The sequence below is a fragment of the Carcharodon carcharias genome, chromosome 16 (genome assembly GCF_017639515.1).
Source record: "Carcharodon carcharias isolate sCarCar2 chromosome 16, sCarCar2.pri, whole genome shotgun sequence".
In the NCBI taxonomy this organism is placed as follows: domain Eukaryota; kingdom Metazoa; phylum Chordata; class Chondrichthyes; order Lamniformes; family Lamnidae; genus Carcharodon; species Carcharodon carcharias.
In genome coordinates this window covers 41,597,123-41,613,987 of record NC_054482.1, presented here as the reverse complement: position 1 = coordinate 41,613,987, position 16,865 = coordinate 41,597,123, and the positions used below count along the sequence as shown (strand labels likewise).

The 16,865-nt window shown below is 46.7% G+C and overlaps 1 protein-coding gene across 1 annotated transcript in view; it reads left to right on the top strand.

The window, feature by feature from the left end:
- The window catches only part of LOC121288933 (E3 ubiquitin-protein ligase COP1-like), a 98,733-nt gene that overhangs the window by 62,972 nt on the left and 18,896 nt on the right, over positions 1-16,865 (top strand). Inside the window, exon 5 of the mRNA XM_041207801.1 lies at positions 14,193-14,312. Within this exon, the coding sequence (XP_041063735.1) occupies positions 14,193-14,312 (120 nt within the window). The remainder of the gene's footprint in view (positions 1-14,192; positions 14,313-16,865) is intronic.

Genomic DNA, 16,865 nt, shown 5'->3' with positions numbered 1-16,865 from the left:
TTATATGGCTCGTCCAGTTTAGTTTCTGGTCAATGGTAAACGCCCGGATATTGATCTTGGGGGAATTCAGTGATGGTAATACCATTGAACATCAAGTGATGATGGTTGGATTCTTTCTTGTTGGAGATGGTCATTGCCTGTCACGTATGTGGCGCGAATGTTACTTGCCACTTGTCAGCCCAAACCTGGATATTGTCCAGGTCTTGTTGCATTTGGACATGGACTGCTTCAGTATCTGAGAAGTCCCGAATGGTGCTGAACATTGTTCAATCATCAGCGAACATCCCTACTTATGATGGAAGAAAGGTTGATGAAGCAGCTGAAGATGGTTGGGCCGAGGACGCTACCCTGAGTGATGTCCTGGAACTGAGATGACTGACCTCCAACAACCATAACCAGATTTCTTTGTGCTAGGTATGACTTCAACCAGTGGAGAGTTTCCTCCCTGTTTTCCATTGACTCTAGTTTTGCTAGGGCTCTGTCATGTCAAGGGCAGTCACTTTCACCTCACCTCTGGAGTTCAGCTCTTTTGTCCATGTTTGAACCAAGGCTGTGATGAGGTCAGGAGCTCAGTGGCCCTGGCGGAACCCAAACTGGGCGTCAATGAACAGGTTTTGCTAAGCAAGTGCCGCAATATAACACTGCTGATGACCCCTTCCATTACTTTACTGATGATGGAGAGTATACTGGGGCCAACCCGGTAATTGGCCAGGTTGGTTTTGTCCTGCTTTTTGTGTACGGTACATACCTGGGCAATTTTCCACATAGCTGGGTAGATGCCAGTGTTGTAACTGTACTGGAATAGCTTGGCTAGGGGCGCGGCAAGTCCTGGAGCACAAGTCTTCAGTACTATTGTCGGAATATCGTCAGGGCCCGTAGCTTTTGTGGTATCCAGTGCCTTCAACTGTTTCTTGATGTCACTTGAAGTGAATTGAATTGGCTGAAGACTGGCATCTGTGATACTGAGGGCCTTCAGAGGAGGCCGAGATGGATCATCCACTTGATAGTTATGGCTGAAGATTGTAGCAAACACTTCAGCCTTGCCTTTTGCACTGATGTGCTGGGCTCCGCCATCATTGAGGCTGGAGATATTTGTGGAGCCGCCGCCTCCTCCAGTGAATTGCTTAATTGTCCACCACCATTGATGATCGGATGTGGCAAGACTGCAGAGCTTAGATTTGATCAGTTCGTTGTGGGATCACTTAGCTCTGTCTATCACTTGTTGCTTATGCTGTTTGGCAAGTCCTGCATTATAGCTTCACCAGGCTGATGAGTAGAGGTTTTAAGATACGCCTCTTGCGGCCCCTGGGATGCCCTCTTACAGTATGAACCAGTTTTGACCTCCCTGGCTTGATGGTAATGGTAGTGGGGGGATTTGGTGGGCCATGAGGTTACAGATTGTGTTCGAGTGTAATTCTGCTGCTGCTGATGACCCACATGGATATCCAGTCTGCTAGATCTGTTCAAAATCTATCCCATTTAGCACGGTGGTAGTTCCACACAATGCGATGGAGGGTATCCTCAATGTGAAGACAGGACTTAATCTCCACAGGGACTGTGCGGTGGTCACTCGTACCGACACTGCCATGGGCAGATGCATCTGCAGCAGGCAGGCTGGTGTTAGGAGGATGAGGTCAAGTATGTTTTTCCCTCTTGTTGGTTCCCTCACCACCTGCCTCAGACCCAGTCTAGCAGCTATGTCATTTAGGACTCAGCCAGCTCGGTCAGTAGTGGCACTACTGAGCCACACTTGGTAATGGACATGGAAGGCCCCCAACCAGAGTACATTCTGCGCTCGTGTATGCAGTTTAGGTATCCTTACTTAAGAATATACTTGCCATAGAGGGAGTGCAGCGAAGGTTCACCAGACTGATTCCTGGGATGGCAGGATTGTCATACGAGGAGAGATTGGGCCAACTCAGCCTGTATTCACTGAAGTTTAGAAGAATGAGAGGGGACCTCATTGAAACGAGGCTGGACAGACTAGATGCAGGGATGATGTTTCCTCTGGTTGGGGTGGGGTGGGGGGGGTCTCTTGAACAAAGGGTCACAATCTCTGGATACTGGGTAGGCCATTTAGGACCGAAATGAGGGGAAACTTCTTCACTCAGAGGGTGGTCAACCTACACAGAAGGCTGTGGCGGCCAAGTCACAATATATTTTGGAAGGAAATGGATAGATTTTTAGAGAGAGTTTCGAAGTGCCGAATGACTTACTCATATTTTCTATGTTTCTTGGGGATCGGAATAATCCTCTGAACCACTATATTTCTCTTTGTTTACTGTAAGCTTTTTCCACGTCAAGGTATGCTGTCTAAGCTCTTTCTCTCTTTGAAACTTGTTATGGCACAGCCAATGGTAAATGCTGAGTTGTTCAAATCCCAAAGGGAAAGTTGAAACAACTGCCACAACATGTTTTGCAATTTGTATTAATTTCGAGAAGTGTGCCTTAAATTGAGTAGTAATAAGACCACCAAATCTTATAGTTTTTTTTTACAAAACTAGATTAAACATTTATTAAATACGTACATAGATCTACAAATTACTGCTATGATAACTTCTAAATCCCCCAAATCAAGCTAACTCCCAGGTAACCATTTATTAAGGCAACAGTAAGACACACAGATTTTAAAAGATTCAGGCAAAGAAACATACCCTGAACAAGTCAAATTCAAAGTGAGTTTTCAAAACTTCAGTCCTTTGAAGACAGCAGCTTGAGGCATAGATGCTGAAGACTTTTCACACTGTTAGATCTCAAAATGCCTTCCCTAACACATAGCCTTTGCTAGTTTATACATATTTTCCGCTTTGAATACAAATACCCATTTTTTCACTATGTCTTTGGACTTTACCTTCCTGATAATAAAAACCTCTCATAGCACTAAATTTTACCAGTAATCTTTGGGAAAAATGAACATACTGTTTCTAAACTTCACCCCTCCTTTGAAAACAATGTAGTCTGATTTATTGAAAATGCAAATATCCTTATATACCTCATATTTTAAACATCCTCCACGTTTACATCAAAGCCTAGAGACCAGCTGCCTTTAATCCAATTAAGCCCCTCTCACTCTCACTCTCTCTCACACATCCCGCTATTATTCTATTTTACAATAAATTCCAATAACGCTAAGAATTATTATATCTGCCTGACATCCTCCTCCTTATGAAAAAACGAGCCGTCATAATTTTAAAAATTCATTTTTATTAACCCATCTTACACCATCGCCTATACTTATCAATATACTTAAACTATTATATTACCAGATGCATGCATTAACATTAAAATATAGACAAATCCTTCGCATCAACAGAAATCACTCCTGTTCAGAGTCCAGGTTTTTAAATGTCCAATTTTCTCTTTAAGCAGCAAAACTCTTGATAAAGCATCTGCACTCAGATTTTCTCACCCTGCAACATGTATAACCTGTAGATTAAATACAAAACAAAAACAGAATTACCTGGAAAAACTCAGCAGGTCTGGCAGCATCGGCGGAGAAGAAAAGAGTTGACGTTTCGAGTCCTCATGACCCTTCGACAGAACTGAAGTTCTGTTGAAGTTCTGTCGAAGGGTCATGAGGACTCGAAACGTCAACTCTTTTCTTCTCCGCCGATGCTGCCAGACCTGCTGAGTTTTTCCAGGTAATTCTGTTTTTGTTTTGGATTTCCAGCATCCGCAGTTTTTTTTGTTTTTATCTCTGTAGATTAAATGGTTGCAGTAATAAACTCCATCTGAATAGCCTTGCCCAGAAACTTCAAAGGATTGTGGTCTGTATAAACAATTGTTTCTGGTTTATTGGTTGCCACATAAATTTCAAAATGCTGCAACACCAAACCCAAAGTTTCCTTTTTGATCGTTGAATGTCTCCACTGTTGTATATTCAACTTTTGTGAAAAATACACCATCGGCTTTTCAATTCCAGTGTGGTCATCTTGTAACAGTACCGCCCCAATGCCTATATCACTTGTGTCAATGGCCAACTTAAATTGCTTGGCGTAATTGTGTACTGCCAACACTAGTGTCATAGCTAATACAGTTATCAAACTGTCAAATACTTCTGATACTCCAGCGTTCATTGAAACTTGTTTTTTAATAGTTCAGCCAGTGGAGCAACCGCTCGGCTAAAATTTGGTACAAATTTCAGGTAAAACCCACTCATGCCCAGAGGTCTCAAAACTTCTTGTTTTGTTGTAGGCACTGGGAAATCCACAATTGCCTCGACTTTCACATCTCTCGGAGCCACCTTACCATGTCCAATGGTATGGCCTAGATATGTAACTTGCGCTTTTGCAAATTCAATTTTACCCAAGTTCATCACCAAATTAGTTTCTTGTAATCAAGTAAATAATTCTTCCAGATGTTGTGAATGCTCCTCCCACATTTGACTGAAAATTATCAAGTCATCAATTGCTCAGACCTGCAATTACTTTGTTCGTCAGACTTTGAAATAGAAACATAGAAATTAGGAGCAGGCCATTCAACCCTTTAAGCCTGCTCCACCATTCACTATGATCATGGCTGATCATCCTACTTAATAGTCTGCTCCCGCTTTCTCCCCATATCTTTTGATCCCTTTCACCCCAAGAGCTAAATCTAACTCCTTCTTGGAAACATACAATGTTTCAGCCTCAACTACTTCCTGTGGTAGCGAATTTCACAGGTTCACCACTCTGAGTGAAGAAATTTCTCCTCATTTCAGTCCTAAATGGTCTACCCCATATCCTCGGACTGTGACCCCTGGTTCTGGACTCACCTACCATTGGGAACATCCTTCCTGCATCTACCCTGTCTAGTCCTGTTAGAATTTTACTGGCTTCTATGAGATCCTCCCTCATCCTTCTGAACTCCAGCGAATATAATCCTAATCAACTCAATCTCTCCTCATATGTCAGTCTCGCCATCACAGAAATCAGTCCGGCAAACCTTCGCTGCACTGCAGCAAGAACGTCCTTCCTCAGATAAGGTGTCCCGTTCGCCTCACTGTAATCCACTCCGGTGTCCCATTCACCTCACTGTAATCCGTTCCGGTGTCCCATTCACAGCTCGCTGTAATCTGCTCCGGTATCCGATTCACAGCTCACTGTAATCTGCTCCGGTGTCCCATTCATAGCTCACTGTAATCCACTCCGGTGTCCCATTCACAGCTCACTGTAATCCGCTCCAATGTCCCATTCACAGCTCACTGTAATCCGCTCCGGTGCCCCATTCGCGCCTCACTGTAATCCGCTCCGGTGTCCCATTCGCGCCTCACTGTAATCCGCTCCGGTGCCCCATTCGCGCCTCACTGTAATCCGCTCCGGTGCCCCCTTCGCGCCTCACTGTAATCCGCTCCGGTGCCCCATTCGCGCCTCACTGTAATCCGCTCCGGTGCCCCATTCGCGCCTCACTGTAATCCGCTCCGGTGCCCCATTCGCGCCTCACTGTAATCCGCTCCGGTGCCCCATTCGCGCCTCACTGTAATCCGCTCCGGTGCCCCATTCGCGCCTCACTGTAATCCGCTCCGGTGCCCCATTCGCGCCTCACTGTAATCCGCTCCGGTGCCCCATTCGCGCCTCACTGTAATCCGCTCCGGTGCCCCATTCGCGCCTCACTGTAATCCGCTCCGGTGCCCCATTCGCGCCTCACTGTAATCCGCTCCGGTGCCCCATTCGCGCCTCACTGTAATCCGCTCCGGTGCCCCATTCGCGCCTCACTGTAATCCGCTCCGGTGCCCCATTCGCGCCTCACTGTAATCCGCTCCGGTGCCCCATTCGCGCCTCACTGTAATCCGCTCCGGTGCCCCATTCGCGCCTCACTGTAATCCGCTCCGGTGCCCCATTCGCGCCTCACTGTAATCCGCTCCGGTGCCCCATTCGCGCCTCACTGTAATCCGCTCCGGTGCCTCATTCGCGCCTCACTGTAATCCGCTCCGGTGCCCCATTCGCGCCTCACTGTAATCCGCTCCGGTGCCCCATTCGCGCCTCACTGTAATCCGCTCCGGTGCCCCATTCGCGCCTCACTGTAATCCGCTCCGGTGTCTCAGGATCACACAGTGCAGAAGAGGCCCTTTGGCTCATTGAGTCTGCACCGACATGTGAGAAGCACCTGACCTACCTACCAAATCGCATTTTCCAGCACTTGGCCCTTGGCTTGAATGTTATGACATGCCAAGTGCTCATCCAGGTACTTATTAAAGGATATGAGACAACCTGCCTCCACTACCCTCCCAGGCAGTGCACACCAGACTGTCACCACCCTCTGGGTAGAAAAGTTTTTCCTCACATTCCTCCCTAAACCTCCTGCCCCTCACCTTGAACTTATGCGCCCTTGTGACTGACTCTTTAATGAAGGGGAACAGCTGCTACCTATCCACCCTGTCCATGCCCTTCGTAATCTTGTACACCTCAATCAGGTTGCCCCTCAGTCTTCTCTGCTCCAACGAAAACAACCCAAGTCTATCCAACCTCTCTTCATAACTTAAATGTTTCATCCCAGGCAACGTCCTAGTGAAACGACTCTGCACCCCCTGCAGTGCAATCACATCCTTCCTATAATGTGGCGACCAAAACTGCACACAGTACTCCAGCTGTGGCCTCACCAAGGTTCTATACAACTCCAACATGATCTCCCTACTTTTGTAATCTATGCCTCGATTGATAAAAGGCAAGTGTCCCATATGCCTTTTTCACCACCCCACTAACATGCCTCTCCGCCTTCAGAGATCTACAGACACACACGCCAAGGTCCCTTTGTTCCTTAGAACTTCCTAGCGCCATGCCATTCATTGAATACTTCCTTGTCAAATTACTCCTTCCAAAGTGTATCACCTCACACTTTTCAGGGTTAAATTCCATCTGCCACTTATCTGCCCATTTGACCATCTTGTCTATATCTTCCTGTAGCCCAAGACACTCAACCTCACTGTTAACCACCTGGCCAATCTTTGTGTCATCCGCAAACTTACTAATCCTACCCACCACATAGTCATCTATGTCGTTTATATAAATGACAAATTACACTATAAACCACTCTGGTGTCCCATTCACCCCTCACTGTCACCTACACCAGTGTCCCATTCACCCCTCACTGTCACCTACACCAGTGTCCCATTCACCCCTCACTGTCACCTACACCAGTGTCCCATTCACCCCTCACTGTCACCTACACCAGTGTCCCATTCACCCCTCACTGTCACCTACACCAGTGTCCCATTCACCCCTCTCTGTAGTCTACACCAGTGTCCCATTCACCCCTCGCTATAATCTACAGCAGTGTCCCATTCACCCCTCACTGTAATCTACAGCAGTGTCCCATTCACCCCTCACTCTAATCTACACCAGTGACCCATTCACCACTCACTGTCACCTACACCAGTGTCCCATTCACCCCTCACTGTAGTCTACACCAGTGTCCCATTCACCCCTCACTGTAATCTACACCAGTGAGCCACTCACCCCTCACTGTCACCTACACCAGGGTCCTATTCACCCCTCACTGTAACCTACACCAGTGTACCATTCACCCCTCACTCTAATCTACACCAGTGACCCATTCACCCCTCACTGTCACCTACACCAGCGTCCCATTCACCCCTCACTGTAGTCTACACCAGTGTCCCATTCACCCCTCCCTGTAATCTACACCAGTGAGCCACTCACCCCTCACTGTCACCTACACCAGGGTCCCATTCATCCCTCACTGTAATCTACACCAGTGTCCCATTCACCCTTCACTGTCACCTACACCATTGAGCCATTGACTCCTCACTGTAATCTTCACCTGTGTCTCATTCAGCTCACTAATCTACACCAGTGATGCTTTCTCCCCTCACCGTAATCTGCACCACTGTTGTATTCATCCTTCATTGGCAGGGGCTGGGGAGTGATTGGCAAACAGGGTGACAGTTAACATCGCTACAGTGATGGGATTTGAAAGGATGCGTGATTGTATAACGGTGTGTCCTGGAGGGGTCTGCATAGCTTCAGAGGGCAGCAGTTATTTGGACTTTGATTAATGGTAATGCCCTACTCAGCAAGTCAATGGTAGATTTAAAGAAGTGGTTTCTACTGTTTGAATATTAGTATGAAGTCTGAGGATTGGGAGTCTTTTAGAAACCAGCAGACGGCCACCAAAATGTTGATGGAAAGGGAGGAAATAGAACTTGGGAATAAAGTAGCCACAAGTATGAAAACAGATTGTAAGAGCATTTTTAAGTATATAAAAAGAAGGGTACTAAAACATTGGTCCTTTGGAAGCAGAGGCAGGAGAAATTATCATGGGGAATGAGGAAATGGAGGGACATTAAAAAAATATTTTGTCTGGTTCGCCTTTGAGGACCCAAGTTGCATTCCAGAAATAGAGGGCAACTCCGGGGCTGAACGGAGTGAGGTAATTAAAGTAATTAATATCAGCAGAGAAAAAGTACTGGAGACAATTAATGGACTAAAATTGGGCAAGTGGCCAGGATCTGATGGTCTACATCCTAGGGTTCTAAAAGAGAGAGCTGCAGAAATAGTGTAGGATTTGGCTTTGTTTTTCCAATCTTCCTGAAATTGCAGAAAGGCCCAACTGATTGGAAATTAGTAAATGTGACAGCTATTCAAGAAAGGAGAGAGATTGAAAACGGGGAATTACAGGCTGTTTAGCCAGTAATGGGAAAGTACTGAAATCTATGATTAAGTAAGCCTTAACAATACACTTAGAAAATCATAGAGTGATCAGGCAAAGTCAACATGGTGTTACTAAAGGGAAATTGTGTTTGACAAATTTTAGAGCTTTTGAGGATATAACTGGTCGGATGTCTACGAGGCGCTTGAAAAGTTGCCACACGAAAGGTTAACGAGCAAAATAAGGACCTGTGGATTTGGGGGTAACGTATTTGCATAGATAGAGGATTCGGGAATGGGCAGGAAGCAGAAAGTGGGCATAAACCAACATTTTCAAGTTGGCAGCAGTGAAGAGTGGAGTGTTACAAGGATCAGTGCTGGAGCCTCACCTATTAACATACAAATATATGAACATGGAGCAGGAGTGGGCAACTTGGCCCCTCAAGCCTGCTCTGCCATTCAATAAGATTATGGCTGAGCTGATTTTTACCTCCTATCTAACCCTGATAACCTCTCAACCCCTTGTTAATCGAGAACCTATCTAGCTCTGCCTTAAAAATATTCAAAGACTCTGCTTTCACCGCCTTTTGAGGAAGAGTTCCAAAGACTCGTGACTCCCTAAGAGAAAAAATCCTCCTCATCTCTGTCTTAAATGAGGGACCCTTTTTTTAAATAGTGACCCCTAGTTCTAGATTCTCCCACAAGAGGAAACATCCTTTCCATATCAATTCTGTCAAAACTCCTTAGGATCTTAAAGGTTTCAATCAAGTCACCTCTTATTCTTCGAAACTCCAGTGGATACAGGCCTAACCTGACCCTTATAAGACAACCTGGCCATTCCTGGTATTAGTCTGGTAAACCTCTGAACTGCTTCTAACACATTTACTCCTTGCCTTAAATAAGGAGACCAATACTGTACACAACACTCCAGATGTGGTCTCACCAGTGCCCTGTGCAACTGAAGCATAACCTCCCAACTTTTGTAATCAATTCCCCTCACAATAAACACCAACATTCTATTAGCTTTCCTAATTACCTGCTGCACCTGCATAATAACCTTTTGTGATTCGTGCACTTGGACATCCAGATCCCTCGGTATCTCAGAGATCTGCAGTCTCTCACCATTTAGATAATACGTTTGCTTTTTATTCTTCCTTGCCAAAATGAATGATTTCACATTTGCCCACACTAAACTCCATTTGCCAGACCTTTTCCCACTCACTTAACCTATCTATGTCACCTTGTAGCCTCCTTAACAATCTATATTAATGACATAGACATAGAAACAGAGAGTAATGTATCTAAGCTTGCTGGTGATACCAAGCTAGGTGGAAAGGGAAGCTGTGGGGAGGACACAGAGGAGACAGGTTAAGTGAATGGGCAACAAGATAGCAGGTAGAGTATAAAATGGCGAAGTGTGAAGTTATTCACTTTGGTTGTATGAATAGAAAAACAGAATATGTCTTAAAAAGTGTGAAACTTGTAAATTTAAACTTCTGACTGCCACTTGATGAAGAAGGAGGCTAGCAGTCAAATTTATTCACAAAATCAGGCATTACAGATGTATAGCTCTTAAACTCTACAACTCACCAGCAGTTCCCCAAGTGTCTCCTCATGTGTGCTTAAGTAATTATCCAATGAGTGTCCCTCCACCTGTATACACACAATCTTCATTTCTACAGTTAACAGTAAATTTGATAAGCGAGACTTGGGTGTCCTCATGCAGGAACATAAGGTTGGCATGTAGGTACAGCAAGCTATCAGGAAGGCAAAAGGCATGTTGGCCTTTATTGTAAGGGGACTAATGGAATAGGAATGAAGAAGTCTTGCTAAGATTGTACAGGGCTCTGTGTTGGGACCCCGCTATTCCTGATATATATTAATGACCTAGATCTTTGGTATACAGGGAACAAGTTCAAAATTTGCGAATGATATGAGTCTTGGAAATATTGTCAACTGTGAGGAGGATAGTGTAGAACTGCAACAGGACAAAAGTTGGTGAAATGGGCGGACAAGTGGCAGATGACGTTCCATGCAGAAAAGTGTGAAGTGATTCATTTTGAAGAACGCAGAGAGGCCATATAAAATTAAGGGTATAACTCTAAAGTGGATACAGGAGCAAAGGGACCTGGCTGTTTATGTGCATAAATTATAGGTTGAGAGGTTGGTTCAACAAGCATACAGCATCCTAGGTTTCATTAATACGGGCAGAGAGTGCAAGAGCCTGTTTCGAACACTGGCTCAGCCTTAACTGGAGTATTGCACGGTTTAGGAAAAATGTGTAGGCATTAGAGAGAGTGCAGAAAAGATTCAGAAGAATGGTTCCAAGCATGAGGAACTAGAGTTATGTAGATAGATTGTAGACGTTAGAACTGTTTTTCTTGAAGATAAGGTTAAGAGGATATTTGATGGAGGTGTTTAAAATCATGAGTCTGAACAGAGTAGATACAGCGAAACTGTTCCCATTGTAGAAGGATCGAGAATGAGGAGGTACTGATTTAAGGTAATTAGTAAAAGAATCAATGGCGTCTTGAGAAACTTGTACGCAGTGAGAGGTTATGACCTGGAATGTGCTGCCTGAATGTGGTGGAGGCAAGTTCAGTCGAGACTTTCAACAGACGATTAGATTATCTATCAAGGAGAAATGTTCAGGGTTATGGGGAGAAGGTGAGGGAGTGGCACTAAGCAAAGTGTTCCTTCAGAGAGCCAGCACAGACATGAGGGGCGGCAGAATGGGCGCCTTCTGTCCTGCAACAATTCTGTAATTATGTACAGGGCTTGGGTGAAACCAAAGAAGAATTGTGTGCAATTTTGGTCTCCACAATTAAGGAAAGATATACTTGCAGTGTATTGGAACAGTGAAGATTCACTACATCGTTCCCTGGGTTGAGGGGTCTGGGGGCCGCAGCAGATTGATGGTGGCTCCCAGGATTCAGGGCAGGGAGACGGCGGAGCTGGGGGCTGGGGGAGGGAGATGGTCTAGCTGGGGGCCGGGGCGGGGAGACGCCGGAGTTGGGGACCGGGGTGAAGAAAAGGCGGAGTTGGGGGCCGAGGCGAGGAAAAGGTGGGGCTGGGAGCTGGGGTGGGTAGACGTCGAAGCTGGGGGTCTGGTCGGGGAGATGGCGGAGCTGGGGGTCTGGTCGGGGAGACGGCGGAGCTGGGGGTCTGGTCGGGGAGACGGTGGAGCTGGGGGTCTGGTTGGGGAGCTGGGGGTCTGGTTGGGGAGACGGCAGAGCTGGGGGTCTGGTCGGGGAGACGGCAGAGCTGGGGGTCTGGTCGGGGAGACGGCGGAGCTGGGGGTCTGGTCGGGGAGACGGCGGAGCTGGGGGTCTGGTCGGGGAGACGGCGGAGCTGGGGGTCTGGTCGGGGAGACGGCGGAGCTGGGGGTCTGGTCGGGGAGACGGCGGAGCTGGGGGTCTGGTCGGGGAGACGCCGGGGCCGGGGATCTGGTCAGGAAGCCAGGAGGTGGTGGGGCAGAGCTTTGGGTGCGGGGAGACGGTGGGGCCAGGGGATCTGGTCAGGAAGCCAGGAGGTGGTGGGGCAGAGCTGTGGGTGCAGGGAGACGGCGGAGCTGGGGGTGTGAGGAGACGGCGGAGCTGGGGGTGTGGGGAGATGGCGGAGCTGGGGGTGCGGGGAGACGGCGGAGCTGGGGGTGCGGGGAGACGGCGGAGCTGGGGGTGCAGGGGGACGGGTCGGGGCAGCATGGAGGCAGCAAGTCCTCGGGTGCTGTGGGGGGGTAATGTTAGTGTTGTGGGTCGCAGTGAGCTGGTGGTCAGTTCCTTCTAGTCGTGGCACGATGTTGTTGGCTCCTGGGTGTCGGTGAGTGGATGTTGGTGCTGGAGGTGATGACAGGTGATTTTTGCTCCTTTGAAAGAGACAGGATACCACTGATGCACCATTGACAGTGGGGACAGGGTAATGATGATTGCTTGGGAGTTGGGTTGCAGTGCAAGTTGCGGGAGCCAGACAGAAACAAGGCCTGTTGTCCCTATTCAAGTTCACTTTGGCAAGAAGAATAGAAAAGCAGAATATTATTCAAATGGAGAGAGACTGCAGAATGCTGCAGTACAGAGAGATCTGGGTATACATGAATCAGAAAACGTTGGTATGCAGCTACAAGAAGTAATTTGGAAGGTGTTGGTGTTTCTTGCAAGGGGAATACTGTGTAAAAATAGTGAGGTGTTGCTGCAGCGGCACAGGGTTTTAGATTGTATATAATTATATAAGGATATAATTGCATTGGAAGTAGTTGAGAGAAGTTCACTAGGTCGATTCCTGGGACGAACGGTTATCTTGAGGAAAGGCTGAGCAGGTTCAGCCTGTACCCATTGGTGTTTAGAAGATTGAGAGGTTATCTTATTGAAACATACAAGATTCTGAGGGGCCTTCACAGGGCAAAGACTGAGAGGATGTTTCCCATTGTGGGAGAGACGAGAACTAGGGGGCATAGTTTAAACATTTGGGGTCTCCAATTTAAGACTGAGATGACAAGTTTTTTCCCTGAGGGCCATTGGGTTGTGGAACTCTCCCCCAGAGAGCAGTGGAGGCTGGGTCATTGAACTCTTCCCCCATCGAGCAGTGGAGGCTGGGTCATTGAACTCTTCCCCCATCGAGCAGTGGAGGCTGGGTCATTGAACTCTTCCCCCATCGAGCAGTGGAGGCTGGGTCATTGAACTCTTCCCCCAGAGAGCAGTGGAGGCTGGGTCATTGAACTCTTACCCCAGAGAGCAGTGGAGGCTGGGTCATTGAACTCTTACCCCAGAGAACAGCGGAGGCTGGGTCATTGAACTCTTCTCCCAGAGAGCAGCGGAGGCTGGGTCATTGAACTCTTCCCCCAGAGAGCAGCGGAGGCTGGGTCATTGAACTCTTCCCCCAGAGAGCAGCGGAGGCTGGGTCATTGAACTCTTCCCCCAGAGAGCAGCGGAGGCTGGGTCATTGAACTCTTCCCCCAGAGAGCAGCGGAGGCTGGGTCATTGAACTCTTCCCCCAGAGAGCAGCGGAGGCTGGGTCATTGAACTCTTCCCCCAGAGAGCAGCGGAGGCTGGGTCATTGAACTCTTCCCCCAGAGAGCAGCGGAGGCTGGGTCATTGAACTCTTCCCCCAGAGAGCAGCGGAGGCTGGGTCATTGAACTCTTCCCCCAGAGAGCAGCGGAGGCTGGGTCATTGAACTCTTCCCCCAGAGAGCAGCGGAGGCTGGGTCATTGAACTCTTCCCCCAGAGAGCAGCGGAGGCTGGGTCATTGAACTCTTCCCCTAGAGAGCAGCGGAGGCTGGGTCATTGAACTCTTCCCCCAGAGAACAGTGGAGGCTGGGACACTGAATATTCTCAAGGCTGAGTGAGAGAGATTTTTGGTTAACGAGGGAGTTGTTATAGTGGGGCAGTCAGGAAAATGGATCACAATCAGGTCAACCGCAATCTTATCGAATGGTGGAGCAGGCTAGAGGGGCTAAATGGCCTGTTCCTAATTCTTGTGTTGTGATTGTCACCAGATAAAAAGGAGTGTTTTTTTGAGGATTTTCCAATTTGTTGCAATGGAATGGACGATGCTGAGTGTAAACTTGACATTGAATGTTGATAAATTTTAAGTTGATCTGCTTTCCATTCTAGAATGGCCATCGATGGCAGGCGATACAGGACGTGCTAATCACAGACCAAGATAGTCTCGACCTTCCTAACGTAAACCTCATGCTGGAACTTATAATACAGAAGAAGCAACAGCTGGAAGCGGTGAGTACTCTGGTTTGATCTGAGGATAACAGGAGTTGGGACAAAGAGCAGGCCAGATGTCAACAGCAAAGAGGGGGATGGGGTAAAATTGAGGCAAACTTTAGTTCATCCAGATTTAGAAGCGTCTCACCCCAAAATACATTGCAGGTACACAGTCTCACACAACAGCAAGTATAATTGTGCAGTTTCTGTCCTTGGGACCAAGGGAGATATCCTGTGGGCTCTGACATCTGTCTTCCTTAAGCTTAAGCAACTTATTTAAAGTTTTGCTTTTATCTAACACAAAGTTGTTCATCTCACTTTCAACTACTTAACTCATGAAGAGAGACTGGAGAAGCTGCGGCTGATCTCCTTTGAACAGGAAAATTAAAGACTAAGACCTGCATTTATATAGCGACCTCAGACATCCCAAAGCACTTTACAGCCAATTATATAATGTAAAAAAGCAAAGCCTCAAATGTATTTATTTGTTCTTGGGTTGCTCACTGAGGGCCGGTATTTAGTACCCATCCTTAATTGCACTTAAGATGGTGATGAGCTGCCTTCTTGAACCGCTGCAGTCCATGTGGTGTAGGTACACCCACAGTGCTCTTAGGGAGGGTGTTCCAAGATTTTGACCCAGTGATGGAGTGGTGATATATTTCCAAGTCAGAATAGTGAGTGGCTTAGAGGGGAACTTGCAGTTGGTGAGGTCTATTGCCCTTGTTCTTCTGGGTGGTAGGCGTCGTGGTTTGTCCAGAAGGCTGTGTTGCCTGCCTGGTACCAGGGTTCGCGACATCAGTTCAGGCCTGGAAAGGAACTTGCAGTTGGAGGTGGAAGATCCAATCATCATTGTCCATGTAGGTACTGCTAGAATCATATCTCTCAAGACTGAGTCATAGAGGTCTACAGCACAGAAAAAGACTCTTCGGCCCATTGAATCTGTGCTGGTCAAACAAGTACCTAACTATTCTAATCCCATTTTCCAGCACTAGCTTTATATGCCATGGCATCGTTAAGTTTACCTTGGACCTGTAAACAAGCAGGCCGCTTCTAAGAAATCCCCTGAGCTTTATGGTACTTGAAAAGGAGTTGTTTGTTTGTGTTGAACTGCAAGGCACTTTCATTTAGGAAAAGCTGGGACACATGGCAGAGGAAAAAAACAGTTGTGAACTTGCTGGTTCAGAAGGCAGTTCAGTTGGAGAGCAAGCTGAGGAAAGGCCTTGCCTAAACATTGTGTGGCTATCTCTAGCCAGAGAACCTTATCTGAGCGTAACCAGTCTGTATTTGGACCTGCAAAGCCCATCTTAACAGGAGAACTCCAGCGTCAAGACTCTGTGGACTTTATCCTTGGTTTTATAACACCCACCCTGCAAAACCCACCTGTGCAGAGAAACTCTATCTGTTTGCCCTTTGTTTGCCTGTCTTTGTGTGTGTGCTGGGGGAATTCTTTAGTTAAGGATAGCATTAGATCCAAAGGGGAGTCACATAAAGTTACTAGAGAAATTAGCAAGCCTGAGGATTGGGAGCAGTTTAGAATTCAGCAGAGGACTACCAAGAGATTGATGAAGAGGGGTAAAATTGAGTATGTGAGTAAACTTGCAAGGAACTTAGAAGAGGATTGTAAAAGCTTCTATACATATGTAAAAAGAAAAAGATTAGTGAAGACAAATGTAGGTCAGTTATAGTCTGAAACGGGAGAATATATAATAGAGAACAAAGAAATGGCAGAGCAATTAAACAGCTACTTTAGTTCTGTCTTCGTGGAGGAAGACACAAATAACTCCTAGAAATATAAAAACACCAAGGATGTAGTGGGAATGAGGAGTCGAAGGAAATTAGTATTACTAAAGCAATAATGCTGGAGAAATCAATGGAACTGAAAGCCGAAAAATCCCCAGGGCCTGATAATCTACGTCCCAGGGCACTAAAGGAGGTGGGCATGGAAATAGTGGATGCGTTGGGTTGTCATCTTCCAAAATTCTGCAGATTGTGGAACAGTCCCGACAGATTGGATGGTGGTAAAAGGAGGGAGGGAGAAAACACTGAATTACAGGCTGGTTAGCCTAACCTCAATAGTAGGGAAAATGCTAGTGTCTGTTATGAAGGATGTGATAACAGGACACTTAGCAAATACCAGGGATTAGACAAAGTCAACATGGATTTGTGAAAGGGAAATCATGTTTGACAAACCTACTGAAATTCTTTTGAGGACGTAACTAGCGGAATAGATAAGGGAGAACAAGTGGATGTGGTGTATTTGGATTTTCAGAAAGCTTTTGATCAAGTCCCACACAAGAGGTTTTGTGTAAAATTAAAGCACCTGGGATTAGGAATATTATATTGGCATGGATTGAGAATTGGTTAGCAGACAGGAAACAGAGTAGGAATAAATGAGTCATTTTCGGAGTGGCAGGTGGTGACTCGTGGGGTACCGCAGGAATCAGTGCTTGGGTCCCAGCTATTCACGATATATATATCAATGACTTGGATGAGGGAACCAAACGTAATATTTCCAAGTTTGCTAACGACACGAAACCTGGTAGGAATTTGAGTGATTTGGAGGGTAAGAGC